We start from the raw sequence: 22,628 nt of genomic DNA, 5'->3' as shown, positions 1-22,628 counted from the left end.
AGGCAGAGTTGCTGGTGCTGCAGTGCCGGCGTACCTGAGCCCTCCTCTTTCATGTTTGTCACGACGGCAGCCGGAAAACCACATTCCAGCCATTACGTTCTGGAAATAGGTTTGGCGAAATGAAATATTCATTTCATGACTGTTCCCTGGCAGATTTTATGTGATACCTGCGACCGGTTCAGAGCCGAGAGCCAGCCAGGCTGGAAATGACTCCCTGCTCTCCGCCTTTGATGGGGGATGGAGGAGCAGAGGGTTGATAAGAGCTGCTGATCACCAGAATCAAGCTCTATTTCTTTTTTGAACAGGTCACTGCATCATCAGGGGCCCCCGGGTTACCCTGATCAGTGATTTCTGCCACTGCACGGACAATTAATCAGGAAAGTTAATACAAGGACAAATCAGAGGTCAGCGTTATCTCATATGCGCAGTGCTTTTTGTCCCAGCAGGAGGGGGGTCAGAGGTCAGTGGCAGAACCTGCCGTGCACAGTCCCGCCTGAAGGCCATTGTGTGACACACATTGTTTTGTGACAGCCACATTTTGCACATATGTGTTGTTTTTAATGCCTCTTAAAGGAAGTGCAAGCATTCATGTCTGCCCAAGTATCCTAATGTTTACATTTCATCATCTGGAAAATGCCAGCATTTGAGTTTTTTATAAGCGTTTATGCGCATCTTTGGTTTGTTTTCCTTCCTTTTTCCTCCAGGCTGTTTGTGGATGTGTTTTTCCTGGGAATGGTCCACCCCCTGTTGCAGTGAGAGACAGGGAGAATGATGCGTTCTGTTATAGTGTCTCATACGGTTTTCAAATAGGTTTTTTTTTTATGTTTAATTAAGCAGTTTACATAATACTGCTCAAAAACCCCACGACCAGGGAACCAGGAAGGAGCCACATGACAAGAATTTAATCCTACTGTGCATTGCTGTCAGCTTCACCCTCATTTTTCAGACATATTGTCCTGATTCTTGCAAACCGACTCTGATTTCTAAAGCCTTTGTTGAATCACCCGGTAAATAGACTCTAAATTCAATGTTTGTGGCAAAGCGCTGGTGAAAAGGGCAACACAACCATGAGAATCTCTGAGGAACAACAAAAATGACAGCTACGCCTCTAGGAGCAAGAAGTTATTGCTCTAAAGCCACTGGGATGTTGGGATGATTTCCATTTCAATTGCAGGTTCAATTTGGAATAACTGATGCATACGGAGGCAAGAAGAACAAAGAGCGTTGGAAGTAAAAGTGACAAATGTAGAGAAAAGAACAGAGAAGTCTGGTATCACGCTGGCTTTGTCTTCCATGAAGGGTATTGTGTGAAGCTGCTTGTGGAAGGTTGCAAAGGGACCCCTGGGACCCAGATGTGAAGGGCGCCCAGGCTGGAGAAGGACATGTGTGAGGGACAAGGGGACACAGAGGCTGCTGGGACAGACGTGAAACATGGCGCTGTTTCAAATGTATCTGATCCAGGGATCCATCTTGAATTGCCTCACTCTCGATTGCCAAATATGAGTCCCCAACCACGACATTTAACTCAGTTTGCAATTACAGCAGCAGAGCGGGTTCTAATGTGGAAAAGGCCGGTTATTTATGGTCGTCTGCGTCCCATTATATCTACACAGGTATACCGCAGGGTTGAGGACGTCCTCTTTCTGCAGCCACAAGGAATTTGTTTAAAAGGTAATTTTAGTGTAGGACTCTGTTCTCGATTGTCTGTTAGATGAGATTGTGCAGCAGACGGAGGTGAGTTATATATGTTAGTGTGACAGGATGGCGGTGCCCCGTGTCCACACGCTTCCCCGGGGGCCTCATTACACAGCGTCGGGGTCTGTAAGGTGCTTTTAATGGGCTGCGTGGCGCCCGAAGCTGATGTTGCTCCGTGTACGTATGTCGATGTGGTGTGAACATACAAGCTTCATGTCTGCTAGTCCACCGAGGCCTGGAGTCAAGCAAAACTCCCATCCAATATCAAACGTGATGGAATAATAAAACATGATGGAGGATGTAACGTCGCCGATGGACTGAAACAGGAAACGGAAAACTTCCTTGGTTTTCATTCTTATATCCGCATTTTGTCCAAACACAGAACTTCTGTCATCAGTCAAGGCGACAGGATTTTCCAGCAGGATTTAATATTGAGATGATTTGTCACGCGTCATAAGCGAGCCCAAACTCAGCGTGTTCATTTCTTAATGTACTCACCTCCAGACGGAACAAATGTTGAGTGCAGGAATCGAGCCAAGATGGAATGAATCCAAAATAATTCATCATCTTGGTGGAGCTCCATGTTCCCATTTTAAAAGTGTGACCTGCTCTGAACCGCCGACCTTTTTGACCTCATTAATTTAACAAGACGGTTTTTTTTGCCTAGAAACTGGGACGTCTTGGTCTCATTGGATTGCAAATAATCTCACCTTCTATTTTTTTGTGGTTTCCACATTTAATGAGTAGCTGCAGATGGATTTGTATGTACAACAGGAGCAGCCGCCCCATCTGATCTTTTTGTTTTAATTGAAAATTGAGGGTTAAAGCTAAAAAAGATTAAATAACTTAGTTATTACGAAGCGACTCATTTTTATTGCACGTGACAGTTACTATGGCTAAATAGTATTTAACAGCATTAGCTAATCACTATTGTGGATTTGCTGAAAACTGCTATTAGCATCGTTCTAGTCAAACACCAGCACAATCAGTTCCGCTCTGAAATTTGATACCCGTTCTTCATTTTTTTAAAAAGCTGCTCAATGCACAGAATAGCACACAGAGCCAGAGAAAACATTGATAGAATGAATGATAAATGCCATTTGGTGTGATTAAGACGGCCCCGTTTCCCTGTGAGTGCTGATCCAGAGAGTGTTGCCAGGCAAAGCTGGACTTGTTCCGTCACAGTCATGTCGGATCAGCAGCTGGAGACTCGTTGGCTGTTTGGAAAATAATCAGACGTTGTGTCTCATCATTGATGAAGAATCAGCTTTATGTGTATTCAGTGTGAGATGTGTGAGTGGGTGGATGGATGGATGGATGGATGGATGGATGGATGGATGGATGGATGGATGGATGGATGGATGGATGGATGTATGTATGCGTGGATGGGTGGATGGATGGGTGGATGGATGGAGGGGTGGGTGGATGGATGGATGGATGGATGATGGATGTATGCGTGGATGGGTGGATGGATGGATGGATGATGGGTGGATGGATGGATGGATGGATGGATGGATGGATGGATGGATGTATGTATGGATGTATGCGTGGATGGGTGGATGGATGGATGGATGATGGGTGGATGGATGGATGGATGGATGGATGGATGGATGGATGGATGGATGGATGGATGGATGGGTGGATGGATGGGTGGATGGATGGAGGGGTGGATGGATGGATGGATGGATGATGGATGTATGTGTGGATGGGTGGATGGATGGATGGATGATGGGTGGATGGATGGATGGATGGATGGAGGGGTGGGTGGATGGATGATGGATGGATGGAGGGGTGGGTGGATGGATGATATATGGCTGGATGGACGGATGGATGGATGGAGGGGTGGGTGGATGGATGGATGGATGGATGGATGATGGATGGATGGAGGGGTGGGTGGATGGATGATGGATGGATGGATGATGGGTGGATGGATGGATGGATGGATGGATGGATGGATGGATGATGGTTGGATGAAGACAGAGGAGTGTTTCTGCTGTCTGTGGAGCATCTGTCAGTGATTGACAGTCCAGATGCTTTTGCTTCATTCCATTGTGCTCCAGTTCAAGTTCTGGTCAAGCTGACAGTCAGATTCCACATCTGGATGATCCAGAGGTTTTGGGCTTAAAGCTCAGCACGGCCATGATCGGAGTACAGTTTCATTTTAGCGTGAGCTTTGCCGATTTGGAGCGGCTCAGAGGCTCCGAGCGCAGCTTTAAGCAACCAAAACAGATCAATGGAGGTGATCCCAGAGAATTCTGCTTTGATATTCCTGCAAACTCTCTCCCAACAGATGTGACACGTAACAGTTATTCTGGGATTCTTTTTTCTCGTCTTCCCGGTGAAGTCGTCTCCAACTTTGGCGACTCCTAAAGAGCTGCAGTTTTTGGTTTTTAAGAATTTACATTTAAATTGCCTTCATGCCACCATGATTGATGTGGTGACTGAGGGACTGAGTCCTGGGAGCAGCTTTTCCTCTAATTCGGCGCCACGAGTCTGATAAGAGAAACGGGACATCATTTGGGGAAGGAACGGTGTTTTTGTGTGTGAGGCGTTCGCCAACCTCAGACCACTTGTGTTTCACAGCCGCTTTTGAAATTGCACATTAAATTCCGTCCGGTCATGCATGATGTCTTTCCCCGTGAACTCATTAACTCCAGTGAAGAAGAAGAGGAAAAAAAGTTTAAGTTTATTTGAGAAAGAAATAAAACTCCTCTGAGGAGGAGGAGCTAACGCACGCCGATGTCACTGCTGCTATTTATAATGGAGGAACAAGAGCCTGCCAACTCCATGGGGGGGGTGTGATAATTCGGGGCCATTATAGTCATGGATGACAGTTTGACATGGGATGTTGGCAGACATCATCCCAGAAAACATGTTTAATAGCCACCATTAGCCTTGAGGGCTGTCAGCTCTGACAGCTGACGAGTTCACGTGTGCCCCCGTGGTAACTAATTCCTACCTCTGTTTTTTTTTAACCTTTTACACCTCAGTAATCCCCCTCTTTCCGCCACCTCCTCCAGCTGAGGCTCCGTTGTGGATTTGAGGCCATCCTCTTCACACTGTGAGGCGGGTGAAGTCCAGGCCAACATGCCCTCGCGGGTGTGTGCCGTCTGATTCCCCGAGGGCGCGTATCTTTGTCTTCTTCTGCTGTGGTGCACCTCACCTGCTGGGGAAGTACTTGGCTCATGCCCCCGTGCAGTCATCGAGTCTCCGGTTCCCCCGTTCGTTACAGATGGTTCCACTTCCTGTGGTTTAGCGGTGGTGAGGTGAGGAAACTGAAGGTTACGAGCAGGTCTTCTCGCGGGCCGTATCAAATGTCTTTAAAAGCACATGGGGGCCCCTTTAATCAGTGAGCCTTCCTTTTCTTTACCACCTACAGTGCGATGGGACTTAAGCCGGGGTCGAAAGTGTGTCAGCAGCGGTGCTATTAACCCCCTCCATTGTGCAGGCCCCCCTCGCTCTGATCACAATAGAACAGTGAACACAGCCCTACTTTCTTGGCTCTCACTCAACCTTCAGACCTGCAGACTTGGCAACGGCGGCCACTTCGCTTCAAACGCGCTGCTCATTTTTCCGCCCTCTTAAGAGCAGAGCGGCTTCCGGGTTGGCTCCCTTTCAGCCGCCTCGGCGACGAAGCGAACGGCACGCCTCATTTCGTCCCCCACACAATTACAGTGGAAAGAACTATTCAAAGTGAGTGAAAAACACGTCCCCTCCGGTTCTTGAAGGGGAGCGCGTTAACGCGACACAGCAAGACCGATGTTCTGCTTGTAAGTTGACAGAAGAATGTGAGGATCACAGGGAAAGAAGGAATCTCAACAGCAACAGCTTCATCTGTCGCCTCCGGAGATGTAAAGCACAGAAATAACAGTTAGACTGATAGCTTTTTAAATACTTTCTCCGGGAAATAGACCCCGTTTGGGTTTAATATTCTTGTCACTGTAGCGTTTTAGAAATATTCAGTTCACTTCCACTGTCTGGGTTGCAAATGGATGGGGAACAGCTGTGTGTATAAAGCGTTAGCAAACAAGCTATTAAAGCTATTATTGGTGGAGGGAAATAATTCTCGGATGTAGACGGAGTAACTTTTTTGACAACACCGAAGCGGCTGTGGCTCCAGCCGCGATGAAGCAGGTGAAATGAACCCGTGTGAGTTCAAACAGCGACGCACAACTCCTGCAACATTTTCATGCTCGCCTCACTTTATTGGAGGACTTGTGGGCTCAGGCTGAGGAGCAGAAATTCAAAACTCGAGCTCGGATGCATGAAATTCCTGCTGTGCAAACGTCGCCTGACTGCGACAGAACAGCGTGCCGGGGAATCCCTCCCGTTCGGAGCCAAGTGGGTTCTGGTGCCCAGATTGCAGAGCACAGCAAGTCTAGAGGCATCATCATTAAGGCGGCGCTGGTGTGGACACTAATGGCTACCCCGGTTCTGCTGCCTCAGCACGTTCGAGGGCTTCATTTGGGACTTAAGGGCGTGAACACGCCAATGATTCATGACGAGATGAATTTGCAGATCGTTCCTGTTCCAGATTTAGAAGACTGTTTGGTACGGTTGCTACGCGCACATGACACCAATATTAAACTGATGTTTGCACCAGGTATAATTCGGGAAACCCTTCAGATTTATGAATTGTTCCGGTTCTGCCACCGTAGCAGAAACGTGCCGCGAAGAAGTGTCGAGGTGCCGTTTCAGCAGCCCTTAAATCAATGAAGACGTCTAACTGGGGAGTTTGTCCTCATTTATCTTCATTTAAAATCTGGATGAGGAGCTGTTGTTCCAATATTGAGAAGAGGGAATTGGGGAAATGGTGGTGAGCTGGGGGGATGGGCTGCTGGAGTGATGCACTCTGGATGCATCGCTCCACTAATTGGGTTTTAAAATGTTAACCAGCCAAGTGTTGATATCAAAGAATGTCCCAATCAGAATGTGATAGTTAATGTGTGCAAAACTAACAAAAAGATGATTTATGGCCTCTGTTGTTTGAGACCGCTTTAAATGTAATATTTGGAAATCAATACTTGACAAGGCACATTCATCAAATTACTTTATTTCTCCAGTCACAGTGAAAAATGTTACATGATGTTCTTTTTTCCAATTACCAATAGTAGATCTTCAACCCCCAATGCTGCGTCGCTCCACAGCGACAGTATAGATTTACAGGCTTTCAGATGAACTCTTTCTAGAACAGCCCGCAGTCATCGGGATTGGATCTGCTGCACGTGCCACTCTTCCCCTCCTCCAAACATGCACTTTACTGATCAATACGCTTTCACATTAATCCAACTCTACTCTGGGAGTTTTATTTTCATTAACCTCATAGCAAAACTGAATAATTTCTCCTGTGCATGACTGATTGTTCCAACTCTCAAGGTTTTTGGGGTAAATCACTGATTAAGACAGGAACAGAGCTTTGATTTATTCCCAGACTTGTAGTTGCACCATATATTAAAGTGAGCAGTACAGAATGCAAACATAATCTTTTTTTTTTAAAGCAACCTAAAATAAAAACCTAGTGAAACTGAATGTTGCTGAGGGGGATTTCATCTTTACAAATGAAGTAAATGTCTTCAATAAGCCAGACGTGACACAGTTTTCTGTAGCTAATTAGCGAGCCGCGCTGGTTCCAGTTTATTCCCATCAATACTGTTTTTCCAATAACCTCATTGTGGATGGGAGAACAGCAGATCTCGGACGATAAGGAGCCGAATTCGAAGATGCCTGCATCTTTCTGTGTACCGAGCATCATTAGCTGAGGCGGGGGAAATGTATAATGGATGTTCTGAAGGCACCATGCTGAAGGTGGGAAGATTGGAGCATCTCTGATAGAGCGCATGTCCTGCTGCACAGCAGTGATCAATCTCATCATTAGAGGAGGGTTTTCTGATTCCATTTTGGCTTTTATCTAAAATGTTTCGCGATGCTTGTTTATGTGATTTATCTGCAGAAAAGCAGTTTGGTTCTTTTGATACCTCCTCGCTACAGAACAGCAGTTTGCGTTGTTACTTGAAATAAACCGTACGTGTTTTCGAGGAAAAGCTGCTCTTCAGAGTTCTTTCCATCCTGTTCCAACGCCAGCATGTCCAAAACAGAGCCATTCCTAAAGCTTCCTTTAATAGAGTCTTTCAGGGGGTCACAGGAAGAGGAACAAACGCCTCCATTCAGAGGCGTCCAAAATGCTAATGCCTCCAGCTCTTAACACATTAATAAGGGTTCTCATGTCACGACATGGCCATGTCCTCCTTAATGGTGGCTGCGGCTGCATGAAAGGCCAGACACATTAGAGGACATGACAAATATGACAAAAACAAAACTCTGGACTTTTCCTAAACAGGCTGTCTGAGTCCTTGTGTTTTCCTGCTGGAATCAGCACGCCAGCTTGTTTCTACCGCTCTGTTTTCATCGGAGCTTTTCTACCCGCCGACCTCGACACTTCGACTCTGTGAAGCTGCAGATGCCGGTGTGGGGAAAGCAAGTGGAGGCGTAGTCACGACAGTTGTTCGTTAAATGGTGTCAAAATGAGTTTTGATGGGGAGAAACTTGCTGTGAGGTGATAAATGAAGTGCAGGCAGGATTTAGTGATTGCTCGGGGAAGGTAATGGCTGCTTATCTGGCCGGGTGCTGGAAGGCAGGCAGACTCCAGCCTGCCGGATTGACAATGTGTCAAAAGGTTTTTCTTGAGTGACATTCTGGTGCAGCGCGTTTGCTGTTGCGTCGAACTCTGTGAATGATTAGCCAACAGAATGCATTCAGCTTTTCTCTTCACTCCATTTACAGCATGTCAGGTTATCTATTATCGAACCCACCGAAGATGAGATAAAACAGCACTGTCCATGTTAATTAAATGATAATCATGTGATGCGCACTGTGTGGACCAACGCACGGATGGACGGACAGCACGGGGTGGCGACAAGTCTGGATGAAACAGGAAATTACTGGAGGCGACTGTGTTGTTGCCTTGTGTTGCTTCTTATCAGCACCACACTGGTACCCGATCACAAAGCTGACTGACAACTTTCCAGTAAGTTGCTCAAGGTTATGTTGAAATCCAGGACGGTTTGGGCACATTTGCAGCTCTTCATTATCAGCGTCTGCAGTTATTATATAACACTGAACCTACGAGTCACTGTGGAAAAGGCCCTCTTAATTTGACTCTTTTGAGTTTAGCATCAAAAGAAATGAGCGTTACGTTGGTGCAGGGCGGCCTGATTGTCCGGCATCCGTGTGGACGTGCCAGGAAGTAAGCTGAGTTCGTGACTCGGATTTGGCCACCATGTAGGTGGAATGTGGCCCAAGCTGCCAACCGGATCTATGAGCAATGATCGGCTTTGATTATTGCTGCCGTCGTTCTTCGAGGCTGCTGATACACATATCACTCCAACACCACTGATTTAATTCCCAATTATCTTCCTTTCTACTCTTCTGTTCAGCTTCGATTTTACGATTAAGGAAATTCAATTTATCCCCCCTGGAGGAGACGTTACAGCACCAAATTGCATCTAAAGGTTCTTTTATCTTATCAGTAGAACCTGAGGACAGTGGTTCTCCCTCAGCTCTCTGGAGACCGAAATAAACACATTTCAATATAATTTCACATCAGTATTTCTGATTATTTATGTGCATTTTCGTGCTTGTCTAGGAATTAGTGACTAATTCCAGTAAAATGTTTTATCTCTGTGTGACGTTTAGCGCCGCAGAAAGCAGATCTCCCCCAACACAAAAGACACAAAGCTTTATTCTGTCCTCAGACAGAGCGTTTGATGTTAGCCTGACAAAGGCTCCAGCTCCTAAAGCCCCATACACCGCTTTTTTTTATGCCCCGTCTGTTCTGTTAGGTTGCGAAACGCTAACTTTCTGGGTGTGCCTCTGTTGCAGTTGGAATCGGGCATTGGGCTCGTTTGTTCAAGCCTCCTTTCAAGTGACATTGAGAACGTTCAGCTCTTGATTTGATGAACCAGCCTCCAGCTGCAGCTTCAGTTTAACCTCTTTTATTCAGCGCACCTTCACGTGGTCACAGGTCCTCACAATTTCTACCCATAAAACGTTGAATAATGAGTGAAAACGGGCACTTTTATGACTGGTCATTTATTATTAGCGCCACTATCCACTATCAGGTTTGGCACTGGGGAAATTCTTTATGCTCATCCATAAATTTCTAAACACGTCTGTGATTTATTGAGGCGTCTACTTGATTCATGAGGTTGTAGGCAAAACTTTGTCAACAACACCCTCCAGACTCATTGAATAGTTTATAACGGGTTTAAGTTTTATAAGCCACTGCTTCCCCAAGTGTCTTGTTCTTACGCTTTTCCTGAACCATACATCACACTTGCAGTATCACCAATGACAACCACAAGGTTGCATTTCAGCGCACTTGTTCGTGTACGTATTGACTCGTGGCCGGGGGCTACTGCGCCTGACGGGGGCTAATTGGGCTAATGGGAGGAATGGTTCCCACCACTGTGTGATGAAGGTAAAGTGCTGCGTGCTGTCTTTGTCTTCACAGGATATATTTGAGGTGAATATTAGAGAATGATGGCTGTTCTATTGTTGCCAAGGCAAAGAAACATTATCAGCCCACACACACTGGCGTAGAACCTGTAAGTGTTCTTTTTATACGCTCAGTGAATGGCCCAGAGGACGAAGCGTGAAAGGTTGTGCAGCCAGCCTACTTCCCAGCAAGTCTGTGTAAAAACATACAAATAAAGCCTCGCCCTGAGCACCCCCAACCTAGTGCACACACACCCACCCACACCCACACACACGCAGCTTTAATTTATCTCAGACACCGGTCTGCCTCCTCATCTCTTGCTGTGCGTCCATGTGAAACGGATCCCACCAACATTTTCCACTGCAGGATTAACTGTGTAGCGCGACGGGCTGCTCTGCCTCAGTGCTCCTGCAGGCCTGACCCCGGGTTGTGTGTAAAGAGGTGACCAGCAGGCCACTCCTTAAAAGGCTATTAGATCCACACCGCGTATCGCGAGTGGGCGGGTAACTAAATTATCTGCCCTGCTTTTCCTTGTCAGAGCACTATAAGCAGGAAAAAGCTTGTTTTCTGGAAAGAATTAATCCTTCTTGATGGCACATTATTACTGAGGAAAACATTTCTGCTGCCTCGAGTGTGTTTTGTTGAATTCTGTTCAATAGCAGGTGGTCTGTTACCGCTAGAGAGCTCCACTAATCCGTCCAGCCTGTGTGGGACCTGTCATCAGGATAACAAGTGAGCCACACTCTGAGAAGGAGATTTGATTTGACTGACCTGCTCTGAACACCTATGGACAGTGTATGGATCCGTGTCCAGGGTGCGTCTCAAAGACCGGTTACCATGCCGACACATTTCACTGAGAGACAGCACGTTAATTATAATGAATTCATTTCCAAGTCGGTGTTTGCTGGACACTCGTCGTCAGCTGTGCACACACTCTAAAAGGTAGGAGAGCAGAGGCCTTTGTCATGGCTGGACGTGACCTGAGGAAAGACGATAACACAGACGTCTGAGTGGACAGACGCAGAGTTCTGTCAGACGTCTTTTACTGACCCGCCCGCGCCCCAAGTCGGATACTTCATCCCAAAATGTTTCGTCACCTCTGAACTGAACGGGCCGCTACGGAACAGACGCTCTTTTGTTTATTAGGTGTGGCGATCAAGACTAGCGATGTCGCGACCGCTGCCATCGTCGCTGTGCACGCCATCTGTGGAGCTCTGATGTCCGGCGGTCTAGCAGAGGGAGTTGGATCCCAGTCTGGTACAGACCTTGGCCCCGGTTCTGCCTGCTAACGCTGTAATGAGTGAACGCGCGCTAGTGTTTGTCTTGGAATTAGTCAATTCCCGAGCGGCTCTTAACAGGTGAAACACAGGAGGTGCGCGGCCCCAACTCGTGTTTTTGATTTCTTTGATTGATGTTCCTAGATGATCTGTTGTTTGAGGGGTTTCTCTGTAGCGCTTTGTGCTACATAAATCAGCTGTTGTTGTGGATCTGGAAGCAATTGTGGACACTGTTAAAGTGTCAGGGATAATGGAACGTTCAATAGAAACACTGGCAGCTGCATTACTGGAATTTCGTCTGTTCTGAATTTGCAGCCACAGGTCATAAAACGTCCCCGTCACAGCTCCAACCTTTTCTCAGTTTGACTTGCTAAACTTTGACCTGAAGCGCATGAATTTTTTTGTGGGAAACAGCAACAGAGCACATCAACCGGCGATTACTAAATGAGCAGCATTAAGATGGCAATAGCTGTTGCTATGGGAACCTACAAGCACAGCACAGATCGGCATTGATTTCCATATTTCCTGGTTGCTCACACATGTAATATTAATGGTTTGCCTGCTTTTGTCTCGGAGTGCCAGGTTGGACTCTTATTGACCGTTTGTGACAGACTGAGGAACAGATGACTTGTGCACGATGGGACTCGTGCCTAAAGTTCAATGAGGAGCCTCACACTGCATGCAGCCAGTACATTTGCCAACGGGTAGAAACATTGTCTTTGTACCACCTCAGCACTCAGGGAGTTCTTCACTGATGATTTATCTCAGCTGGTTTTTTGAGATTTTAAGGTGGCACAGGATAAAAACCCTGATGTGGAACGTTTATTAGGCTTTGTTACTTGATTAGAACATCTTAGTTTTAAACCAGGTTTGTGCTGTTGTGCAGAGCAAAAGGGCAAAAGGCAGCTTAGAACCCCGAGAGCATTATTTGAATCCCACTGACAGGACATGGCTGCAGACCCTCATCTTGTAGCACTCAGATAACGTTCATTGATCGCTGCGTGGGACAGATAAGACAGATGTGCCAGGAATCAGATGCTGTAAACCTTTGCTCGGGCAACGGCGGATTATCCTGGTCTGAACAACAGCTTATATCTACATTAATGGTGGACACTTCCACATTCTGAAGTGTCTTCTTGTATGAAATTGCTGGAGTATTTGCCTTCTTTCCTGGAAAAGTCCTGTTTGCATCAGTGGATCAGCTGAGTTGGAAATGTTAATAAGTTGGAGAAGCAGAGACACAGAGGAAGAGGCTTTCTGTGGGGGGCAGCGGCCGGGACAATGTCAGGTTTGTCTGGCCTGAGTGCATCAACACTAAGCGTTTTGGAACTGGCAGGCCGCCCCCGGAGCTACCAATCTCCTCCCGACTTCCAGAGCTGTCCACCCCAGGACCGCTAAGCATTTGTGCAAAGTTCATAAGGCTTCCCTCTGTTTGTGTGGCCATAATGGCAGCTCCATCCTGCCGTAGCTGAAAGAGAGCTTACGGGCTCCAAAGCCCTGCACAGACGCTGCAGAGGCGTGTGAGTGTTCTCAGTTACTGACTTTGGCTGACTGCTCTCCTCCTGAAAAGACCAGTCACCCCCTCCCGGCTAAAATCTCAGATCCAGTTTTAGCCCTCCTTCATTATGTTCACCGTCTGTCTTTTAAACCAAATTAGCCAAAAAAAAAGAAAAAGAAACATGAAGCAAGATTTCCAATGAAGGGTCTTACTGCTCACTTCCGTGCAGAATTATTTTGATTTTGCTGGACTAAAGGAGAGGAGAACGCTCTGTCTGCCCTCCTGGTTCATCCACAGTGGAGAGCGTAGCTCCTTTATTTAGGTGAGCGTATAACATGTCTGAAGAGCAACATGGCTGCACCTCTCCAGGTGCTCTATTTCACCTGCACCAGCTGTCAGCATTTGCAGAGCCTGAGTAATAATAACCTTGTTATCCGCTGCTGCTGGCTCCTCTTGGTGCAGCCATGACTTTGGTTGGTTTTTCACCACGGTTACAGCCCACATCAGCATAATTCAACCAGGACAGCCCCCCCCATTCATTTTCTGCCTTTCTCCTGGTTAAAGCTCAAGCCTGCGATTGGGGTCCACATCATACATCATCCACACTGGGGCTGCTTCCACCCCTCCCCCTCTTGTGCCGAGGAGAGGGAACGTGTTGGTTTTTGTATGTTGGGATGGTGGAAGGCTCTTATCAGCAGTCTCAGCACTCTCCCCTGCACTGAGCTTTCCCCAGACATGTCACCCAGCCTCCACTCAAGTGCATCTGCACGGTCATTTCACCAACGGTCGGCACTTGAATTCAATGTAAAAGGCAGTTGATCGACTTTTCAGTGAAATATTTTACAGCAGGCTGGGTGGGGGTGGGGGTGGGGGGCTCCCAGGAACTGACAGCTCTGGACTAATGCCTGGTGACAGTATTCTGCAGCATTAGCAATTAAGGAGATTGTCACCAGCTGAGTGAAGAAGATTGCAGCAATTGCAGAACTTAACAGATTTCCCGACTCGTTGTTCACATTTCCTCCTCAGTTGATCATTGCAAATAAGTAGTTCTCATTGTGCCTTCAGGTGCAGTCATTCACGCAGCCGATGGGGGATGTGCGGGTTACGGGAGGATGAAATAAAACTTGAATTCCTTCACTCTCCTTTGTACACACCCGTTGAATAGCCTTTGGATGGGGGGCTTTGTGGGAAAGACTGTCAGTAGCTTAATGAGCGCCTTTGCCAGGCTAGAGGCTTTGGCAACATATGTGACGACGGAGCCTCCGTTCTTCTCAACGCAGAGCGGAGCAGAGCTCCGCGAGCGCTCTGCGTGTATCTTCATATCAGGTTTAATCGAGGTTTCCTTCTCCTGTGGGTTTAATTGCCTAAAGTGGAAGAAGAAACCCTCAGATGGAGACTGGAGCTGCGAATGAAGTCCGAGTTTGTAAGTATCCCGTTGTGCATCTACCAATATAGTTTAAGCCGTTGCTAGAGATTTGCCCTGTACGCAGTTTTTTTGTGTTTCTCTGTGTAAAAACATTTGGAAACTATTAACAGAACTGTGGTATTTTGACTGACACCATAAATGTTTAATTGTGACCAGTTGCCAGTGGTTCCCACAGGCTGTCCACCGTTGTCCGCCTGTCCGCCCTGTTGACGTTTTCATTTGCAGTAAATTAGAAATCTGGGAAATGATATTAATAAAGACAGTCAACTCAGAATTTAAAATGGAAACTGCTGAAAGGACTAGATCAGCTGTAGGTGTAGTGGATTAGGTTTTATTATGCTGAAAGCAGATTAAATGCCTGGAGGAGCTCTAGAACACAACACACAGTTGAACACAGCGTTGTTTACCGAGGTAACGACTCACCAGTAAGACCAGAGCCGACCTCCCAGTGCCTCCAGTACTGCTGCTAATGAAACCGGACGATGAAAACAAACCTTCAGCTCTAACACCAGGTTAGTGCAATCCATGGAAGGTGCTATGAATCATGATCTTGGCAATTTTCAAACGCATCAGGATGGATCGGTTTGACTCCCAGTAAGCGATGGGGAGAAGAAGCTGCGTGTCCGGCAGCCTTGTCAAACAGCCTGGCTACTGTAACACTGTCCACAGGCTAACCTTGAGCAAGGAGGAGATTATTCAAATGCTATTTCACAAGCTGAAGTCCCAATTTTGACTTGCTGTATATGGAAGAGTTGCAGGGATTAAAGTGGATGAAGCAGCAAAGGTGATTCTGTGCATCCGAGATTCTGCTGCAACTCTGTTTGCCGCAGGGACATCAGAAATTCCGAGTTGTTGGCAGAAATAAATTGCTTTGGGGTCTGATGGAGGTGAGGATTTGGGCTACAGGAGCCATCGATCATGTGTTGCCTTGGCAAAGTTTCATCTGGGGAAATTGCCAGCATCATTCAGTCGGAGTGAATGGATGTAGAGGAGCGTGCTGTGTTGGTTCTCACAAATAATATTCCAGTCCCTGCAGTCAAAGTTTGGAATTCATCTCTCTGCCGGCGACTCGGCGAGGATCACACACTAATGTGATTATTGTCCTGGACGAGGGGACAATCCTGCGGGACTTCAGAGCGTGTAGATCAGAGGGAAACGCATGAAAAGGCTGGAAACTGTAATGCACACAGGTGCAGTGGAGTCTTTAAAAGCTTCCCTGCTGCTTTAAGTGACAGCTTCAAAGTGAGGACTCTGACAGCATCTTTTGTGAGGCTGTAGCCTACACAGCACACATATTGACATAGATGATTTATTATCGTGTCCCACGTGCTGGTGGGAAGGGACACGTCTGGTGATGTGTGTCTGCATCGAGATTATGACAGTAATTACAAAAGACTTGAAATTGGGTCCTTTTTTACTGTTCTCTTATAATATTTCCCCTCTTCTCTGCTCTCCGTATGAAAACACAACATAATTCTTTGTCCAAATGTCCGTCACTGTCATTGAACGCCTCCCGGCTGCCCACGTGTCCATCCATCCACAGCTGTATATTGTTCCCTCAGCCGTCTCTCTGGTGACAGCTGCAGGTTTCTGGTAGCGTAGCTAACTCTCCTGGGTGAAGAGAGTGCATGTGAGGTCTGGAGGGTCACGCTTCATTAGTCCACAGTAGAACTCAGGGGTCACACACGCGGCGTCTCCTCCTCTGATGGACACCTGAGACTGTTGCTCCTGATTCCTCCACTCTCTAATATCCTCACGCTGCTGCAGCTCCAGACTTCTGAACTCTTAACGTCTAATATGGCTTTAAAGGCACGTTAGCTAAGATTGCTCCTAATTCCAAATCACATTCTGAATCTTATTTCTGATTTCTGCTTTTTGCTCAGCAGATTAATGTTTTACCATAGATTGATTGAACAGGCTTGTAGTGGAATACTGATCAGTTCAATTCCTGCCGCGGGTCAGAATTCTTCGTGTTTCAGATTCTGAGGAAGGTGGAAGAAAAACAAGACGTGAACTGAACCCAGATAATCATCACGTCGAGGCTTCGCCACTTTAAAGGGACTCTGTTTTTCACAAAGGGTGATAGAGTGTCAGTCTTGCTAATTTAGTGGCGGATTAGACCGAAATGAGCAAAATGAAGACCCAAAAAAGTTAATTTCACAGATCAGATGCAACATAATAACCTGCCGTGCTTGTTAATCAGCCTGTGCTGTCGGTGTAATTGTTCTGCAAGGATCAGCTGGGAATGACTGCAGGCTTTACCGAGACCATGAGAGGCGCACGTGGAGCTGCTGTCTTCCTGTCTCAGGTCTTTAGCAGAGAGAATATTTTAATCCAGCCTGACAAGATGAGGATCTTCTTAATCCTATTACAAGCCTTCACATTAAACTACAGTTGGCCAGCACTTGTCCGCCTGTTGTCTGTGTGTGAGAAAGCAGCAGATGGTGCCAGCTGAAGAGCCTACTGTACTGGACTCTGAATAGATGTGCTTTGACCCCACCCTTTTACCAAATAATGCATTCACATGGGAACACAGAAGCCTTGTTAAACAACCTGCCTTTATCCGCGGCCACTTGCTTCTCCTTCATTTGTTTGCTCCTGAAACAGATTACAGGTGTGAAGTTCCACCAGAACGCCGCCCTCCTAGAAGTGATTGATTTTGACTCGGGAAAATGTGCAGAAGCAGAATGAAATGTGCAGCTTTAAGGCATCACTGAAACAACAACAATGCTCTGGAGCTCAGCCTTAATAAAGATTTCACTCTGGCTGGTGAAAGCCTTCACTGATGTCAGGAAAAAGACCTTTGCGGGACATTGGACTGCGTTAAATGGCGGTTTGCATAAGTTGATGAGGGTCAGAAGGTTTTCTGCAGCTGTCATTTAATGAGACCTTTGAAGGAGGAGCCAGATTTCACTTTGTTTCCGTTCCCTCTGCCTGCGTCCTTCACAGCAGAGCTTCTGTCCCCTCTGAGCCTTCGCTGTGGTTCACGGTTCTGCATCAATCTCTGGCCGGTGTGATCGCTGCTGAGAGGGGCGGGATTAAAAACAGCCTGCAGCCTATAAATCGGGGGAGCCTGACTGGACGCCTTGGGTGAATCATATAGCACCAGTAAGCACCATAAATAAAAAGTAGACATTACATTTAAACCCACAGAGGGACGCCCCCCCCCCCCCCCCCCCCTCCCCCCGGCCAGATGGCTGAACTAGGTTTCAATAAAAGTTCAACAAAAAGAACAAATCAAGATGATGCAAATGATCAAGCTCCATGTAGTCCATCTCCGGTGGAATTAGCTTGGTCTTGTGAAGGAACGTTGTCTTGTGGGAGTTGTAACCCCTCCATACTTGATTGAACATGCCACTCTTACCAACAAAGCACAAGCCAATTAAGAGAAAACCTTTCCTTGTGGTTTTAATCTGTGTTTACCACAATAAACCGGCATGTTTTGGACAGATGCAGGCAAAGCTCAGCCTGAGGCACTTTCTGGAAACAAACGAACCAACGTCAATAAACTTGAACTTGAATTGAGATGGAGATGGAGTTCATTGTCCACAGCTTGTCCAGAAGCTCAAGGGTTGTTGTTGATGCAGTGGGGAGTGGAGTGGGGGGGAGGTCACAGGTCAAAGGCTGCCTCTGAGTTACAGTTAACACCATTAACAGGAGGCTCGGCTGAACTGAAATCATGAGATTGACCTTTTTAACCCGGGTCGAGCACACTGCTGCATCTCGTGGACTCAAGTTTGACCGTGCTGTTTTTATGTGGAGTGTGTGAGGGCAGGCAGAAGAAGCTGCACAGCGCCCACTGATTAGGTTCCCTGAAGTTCTGCTGCTCTCCAGCAACCAAGATGTAAAGACTTAATATGTATTTGTTGCTGTCACGATTCACACGACGCGAGGAAGGCTAATCATCTGAGCGTGCTAGCTCTGCTATGAACACTCCCAGTCCCATACGTTACCCTCGTCCGTCTTCTTCATTCGCCACTCTGGGCCGATCAAATGGTCATTATGGCCCAGACGCGGGTCCGTTAGCTGCAAAACAATCCAGTTCTCCGTGGTCCACAGCCGATCGGAGGGCGAGCGAGTGCAGACAGCTTACTCTCTCTGACTGCTAAATTTGTACAGTATTTACCCTCAACACCCCTCAGGCAACATTATAGATGTGGCTATAAAGTGTGTGTAGCTGAACTGGGAACGTCTTGGAATCATTATCAGAAACATGCAGGCGCATATCAAAGCAGCTGCCTGATTAAAAGAATCAGGATCTGAACCTGGATGGTCATTCGGATTTTATCTTTTCGTGCTGTAATGCTGAACATGTGCACCTATTATTTCACAGCCTCATTCATTTGTTTAGCTGCCTCACGTGAAAACATAAAATACCTTGTGCATTGCACTCTCATTGACATCAGTCTGCAAACAGTTGGAGTCGCTGGGGAGGGGGATGATGGGAGGCTTTAATGGGAATATTTTAAAATTCAGAGTACAGCCCCACTGAGTTGATGCAAATCAAAGCATACGATGTGCCTGGTTATGCCTGGCTGAGCGGGGAGCAGCCAGGCTGGCGCTCACGAGGGAGTTGTTGTGTTTGGGCTTTGCCTTTCTTGCTGTCTGCCAGCACGTGGGTGGATTCATGGGCTCTTCTCCTCCCGTGCCGCTGCTGTCACAGGTACTGCATCTTTAACACGCCCGAGAGATGCGCTGAGCACGCGGCAGCCGGAGAGGGAGCGCTCGTTAATTCAGCACGTCCAGTCGCCACTGTGAAACAATGAGGTTGCAAAGGAGTCTGGGAATGACGGCCGCGCTGGGCGTGATCACCTGTGTCTGTGCCTTACATTTGGCTGCAGCCCTGGACATCCCACTGGAAGGTAAGAGCGCCGGATCTCCAAAACAGAAAACAGACTGTCAACAATGGATTTAACCTTTGTCTCGAAACATTTGGGGGGAAGAGGGAACTTTTTCTTCGTTTTTCTGCATAAAAGGGTGAAAATGTTTGCAACGAGCCTGGTGGCAGTGGGGAGGGGGGTAACAGAGAGAGACTGATGTTGAAACTGAAGTCTTTGTATCAGAAAAGAGAGTTTCAACATAAAAGTGTGCAGTTAAATGAAACACCTTTGAGGGAGAGGGCTGGAATAGTCATCAAGGTTTGGAGTTTATAGCCATTCTCCTTCTTTTTGGTGGGATCTGTCGTTCATCCTGGAGTATTGGGAAACAGAGAAAATAGCAGGAAATGTGATGATGTGAACAGTTCATGCTAACTGATGTCAGAATATGTTTCAACTGTCTGACTCTGTGTTTTGTTCACTTTTGCCTATGCTGCTGTGGACTTGATAGTTTTAGACCATGTAAACAGTAAGTTGGAGTTGTCGAGTATAAGTTGTTGTTAGTGACATCCCAGCTCATCTCCCCGATCATCGCAGAGCGCCGCTCTAATTAAAGCCATTGTCACATCTGCATCACATCTGTATAATACTCATGTTCTGGCTTTTAGGGCTCATAGCATGGCTTCATTCCCCTTCACCTGGTCACAGAGAATTTTAGAACTAACTCTGCTACCATAATCACAATAACAGGGTTGGGCTGGTTTACCTGTTTAGCAAATCGTTGAAATGAAGGTCAGTGTGTTATTATTGTGGCTTTGAATTTTACCTGTTAAGTCCCACAATGGAAGCCATTTGAAAGATAAAAAGCTTTTAGTGCTGTGGACAAAGATGGACTGGATATTAAAAGTCCTTCACCTTAAAATGGGTTTTATTTACCTGATATAATCCGAGCGAGAAACAAAACTGGAAACCTACCCAACCCTGCAGGTCGGAGAGTTTTATGCCAAAACAAAGAGATGGAAAGAATTTGGGATTGAACTCTGCATGACACACATCAAATCCTGCTCAGTGATTCCCAGCGGACGCTCCCTCAAGTATGAAGACCAAAATCATAACAAAAATATAAAAGCTCCGGTCTGTCAGAGCTTTGTCCAGAGGGGTTCTAAACCCGGATGTCTGGGGGCCGCTGCCGCCCCGTTACATTTCAAACAGCTTACATCTGATTAGAGTTTGTGTTTGAGAGCTTCTGTCAGGATTTAATGCTGCTCTGTTTGTTGCCCAGTTGAGCAGCTGCCCACCATCACAGCTCAGGCGTCCAGCTCTCTCATCGCCTTCCCCTTCGATGAGAACTTCCCCATGATGTGTGAAGCCAAAGGGAATCCCGAGCCAGAGTGAGTTTGAATCCTCCCACCACACTTCAGATGTGATACACACAGTTTGCCACCAACATGCTGGTGTTGGACTGGTTTGAACTTGGAAAATAGTCAATCCCACCTCATTCAACGCTGGCGGACCTTGTGCACACACTCTCTTTCTCTCTGTAGATTCAGATGGACAAAGAACGGGCAGCAATTTGACCCCTCGCTGGACCCTCGTCTGATTACAGAGGGGAATTCTGGGACCTTTGTGATCCCTAATAATGGAAACCTCACAGAGTACCAGGGAATCTATCGCTGCTTCGCCTCAAACAGACTGGGGACTGCCATATCCAGGGAGATTGAGTTTATTGTGCCCAGTAAGTAACCCACACGTGTGTGTGTGTGTGTATGTGAGTGAGTGAGTGAAAGAGAGTGTATTTGAGGAGCTGCGGGTCGGTTCTTTCCCGGTGACGGAGCCTTGGGTGCTGTGCGATGACAGCACCGCTCCATTCTGAGCTTTCATTGTGGTGAATGTCGGCAGAGATTCACTGAGGCTCCTGAACTAATCTCATCTGTAGCTCATCTGGAGCTCTATGTTGGAGGAAATCCAAGTGTCCCGCCTCTCCATTAATTCTTTTGATGTCCTTTAATACACTTATGAAGTTTATTCACCACATACTAGCTTTAACGAAGTCCACTCAATTTGAGGGTTTTTTTTTAGATCTGGGTTGGGTTCAGATGGGTGGTAGTTATTGATGTCTGTATTCTCCCTGCAGGCCAAGACGTTTAAAAAATGATCAACGAGACACTTTCTGCTGTCCTTTAAGTAGTAAGAATAGTCTTACCGCCATCTTGTGGAGAACTTAGAGAACTACATTTTGTCTTTGTTTCAGATGTTCCGAAGTTTCCTAAAGAGACAATTGAACCTGTGGTGGTGGAGGAAGGGCAGCCTTTTATTCTAAATTGTAACCCACCTGATGGAATACCACCGCTGCAGATCTATTGGATGACATTAAGTAAGTCAAAAATGATACCGTTTACATTCTAAATGGACAGAATTTGGTTGGCATCTTTGTCAAATCATTTAATTTACATTTCCATCAAATACAATGGAAAACCTGTTTTCTATGGAGATGTTTCAAATATGTCCTTCTGCACTGTAAATCTGAAAAATCAGTGCAGTAAAATGCTGCCTTTGGTTTCATTTAAAATGGGGCAACAGCTGAACATGTTGCCTCCGGTTGGTGCTACAGGTCTCACCAATCCTGGACAAACAGACTCAAGGACAGTTTCTGTCCATCAAAGCTCTGAACTCACAACACAAGTGTGTCTCCTGCAGATGCTGTCAGAGTTTATTGACGGTAAAATGACGTCTTGTTTCTGCTGTCAGGTCTTCAGCACATTGAGCAGGATGAGAGGGTGTCCATGGGCTTAAACGGAGACCTTTACTTCTCTCACGCGGTGGACAAGGACAGCAGGAGGGACTACTGCTGCTTCGCTGCGTTTCCACGAATACGAACCATCGTTCAGAAGACGGCCATGTCTGTCATTGTCAAGACAAGTAAGAAGACACTTTTTGAGGCCTGTTTTTCAGGCGCTCATTATTTCCACTTTTACTGTATGTTCACGCCTCAAAGTCCATCCTAGCACCACATTATTTTTGCATGATTTGTGCATTTTTATTTTTTTTTATTTTATCTTTTTAATGTCTCTCATGACGTTCTGTTTTGTCCTCGTGTCCAAAATTTTGTCTTCCATAACATCCACATCCATTTCAGAACTAAAGGACACAAGTCCTGAAATCGGTAAGTTCTTTTCAGACGTTTGTGGTCAAACCCCTCGTGTTTTTTTTTCTTTTTTTTACATAAACACATTAGCAAATGCTTAAATCTAAAATGATAAGGTGTTTGTGAAGTCACACACCTGATTTCTGCACTTGCACAGCTAACGCGATCCTCCAGAGGAGACCCTCGATCATGACGCCCCCTGGTGTCAAATCAGAGACACAGCTGGTCAAAGGAGAGGAGTTGATCCTGGAGTGTATAGCAGCCGGATTGTGAGTA

At 46.5% G+C, this 22,628-nt stretch overlaps 1 protein-coding gene across 5 annotated transcripts in view; it reads left to right on the top strand.

Moving 5' to 3' along the window:
- Positions 1-22,628, top strand: part of chl1b (cell adhesion molecule L1-like b) — a 42,185-nt gene that overhangs the window by 2,672 nt on the left and 16,885 nt on the right. The window contains exons 1-9 of one of the 5 annotated variants that reach the window (XM_029827073.1): positions 14,235-14,387; positions 19,054-19,252; positions 19,719-19,736; positions 20,490-20,598; positions 20,752-20,942; positions 21,459-21,581; positions 21,956-22,126; positions 22,344-22,370; positions 22,510-22,621. In XM_029827073.1, the coding sequence (XP_029682933.1) occupies positions 19,153-19,252; positions 19,719-19,736; positions 20,490-20,598; positions 20,752-20,942; positions 21,459-21,581; positions 21,956-22,126; positions 22,344-22,370; positions 22,510-22,621 (851 nt within the window). In that variant the 5' untranslated portion in view covers positions 14,235-14,387; positions 19,054-19,152. Of the gene's footprint in view, positions 1-14,234; positions 14,388-19,053; positions 19,253-19,718; positions 19,737-20,489; positions 20,599-20,751; positions 20,943-21,458; positions 21,582-21,955; positions 22,127-22,343; positions 22,371-22,509; positions 22,622-22,628 lie in introns of those variants that run through there. The other 4 variants (XM_029827072.1, XM_003973732.3, XM_029827074.1 and 1 more) reach the window with 4 other exon arrangements.

This window comes from Takifugu rubripes, chromosome 19 (assembly GCF_901000725.2).
Source record: "Takifugu rubripes chromosome 19, fTakRub1.2, whole genome shotgun sequence".
Lineage (NCBI taxonomy): Eukaryota > Metazoa > Chordata > Actinopteri > Tetraodontiformes > Tetraodontidae > Takifugu > Takifugu rubripes.
This window is presented reverse-complemented; position numbering and strand designations above follow the sequence as displayed.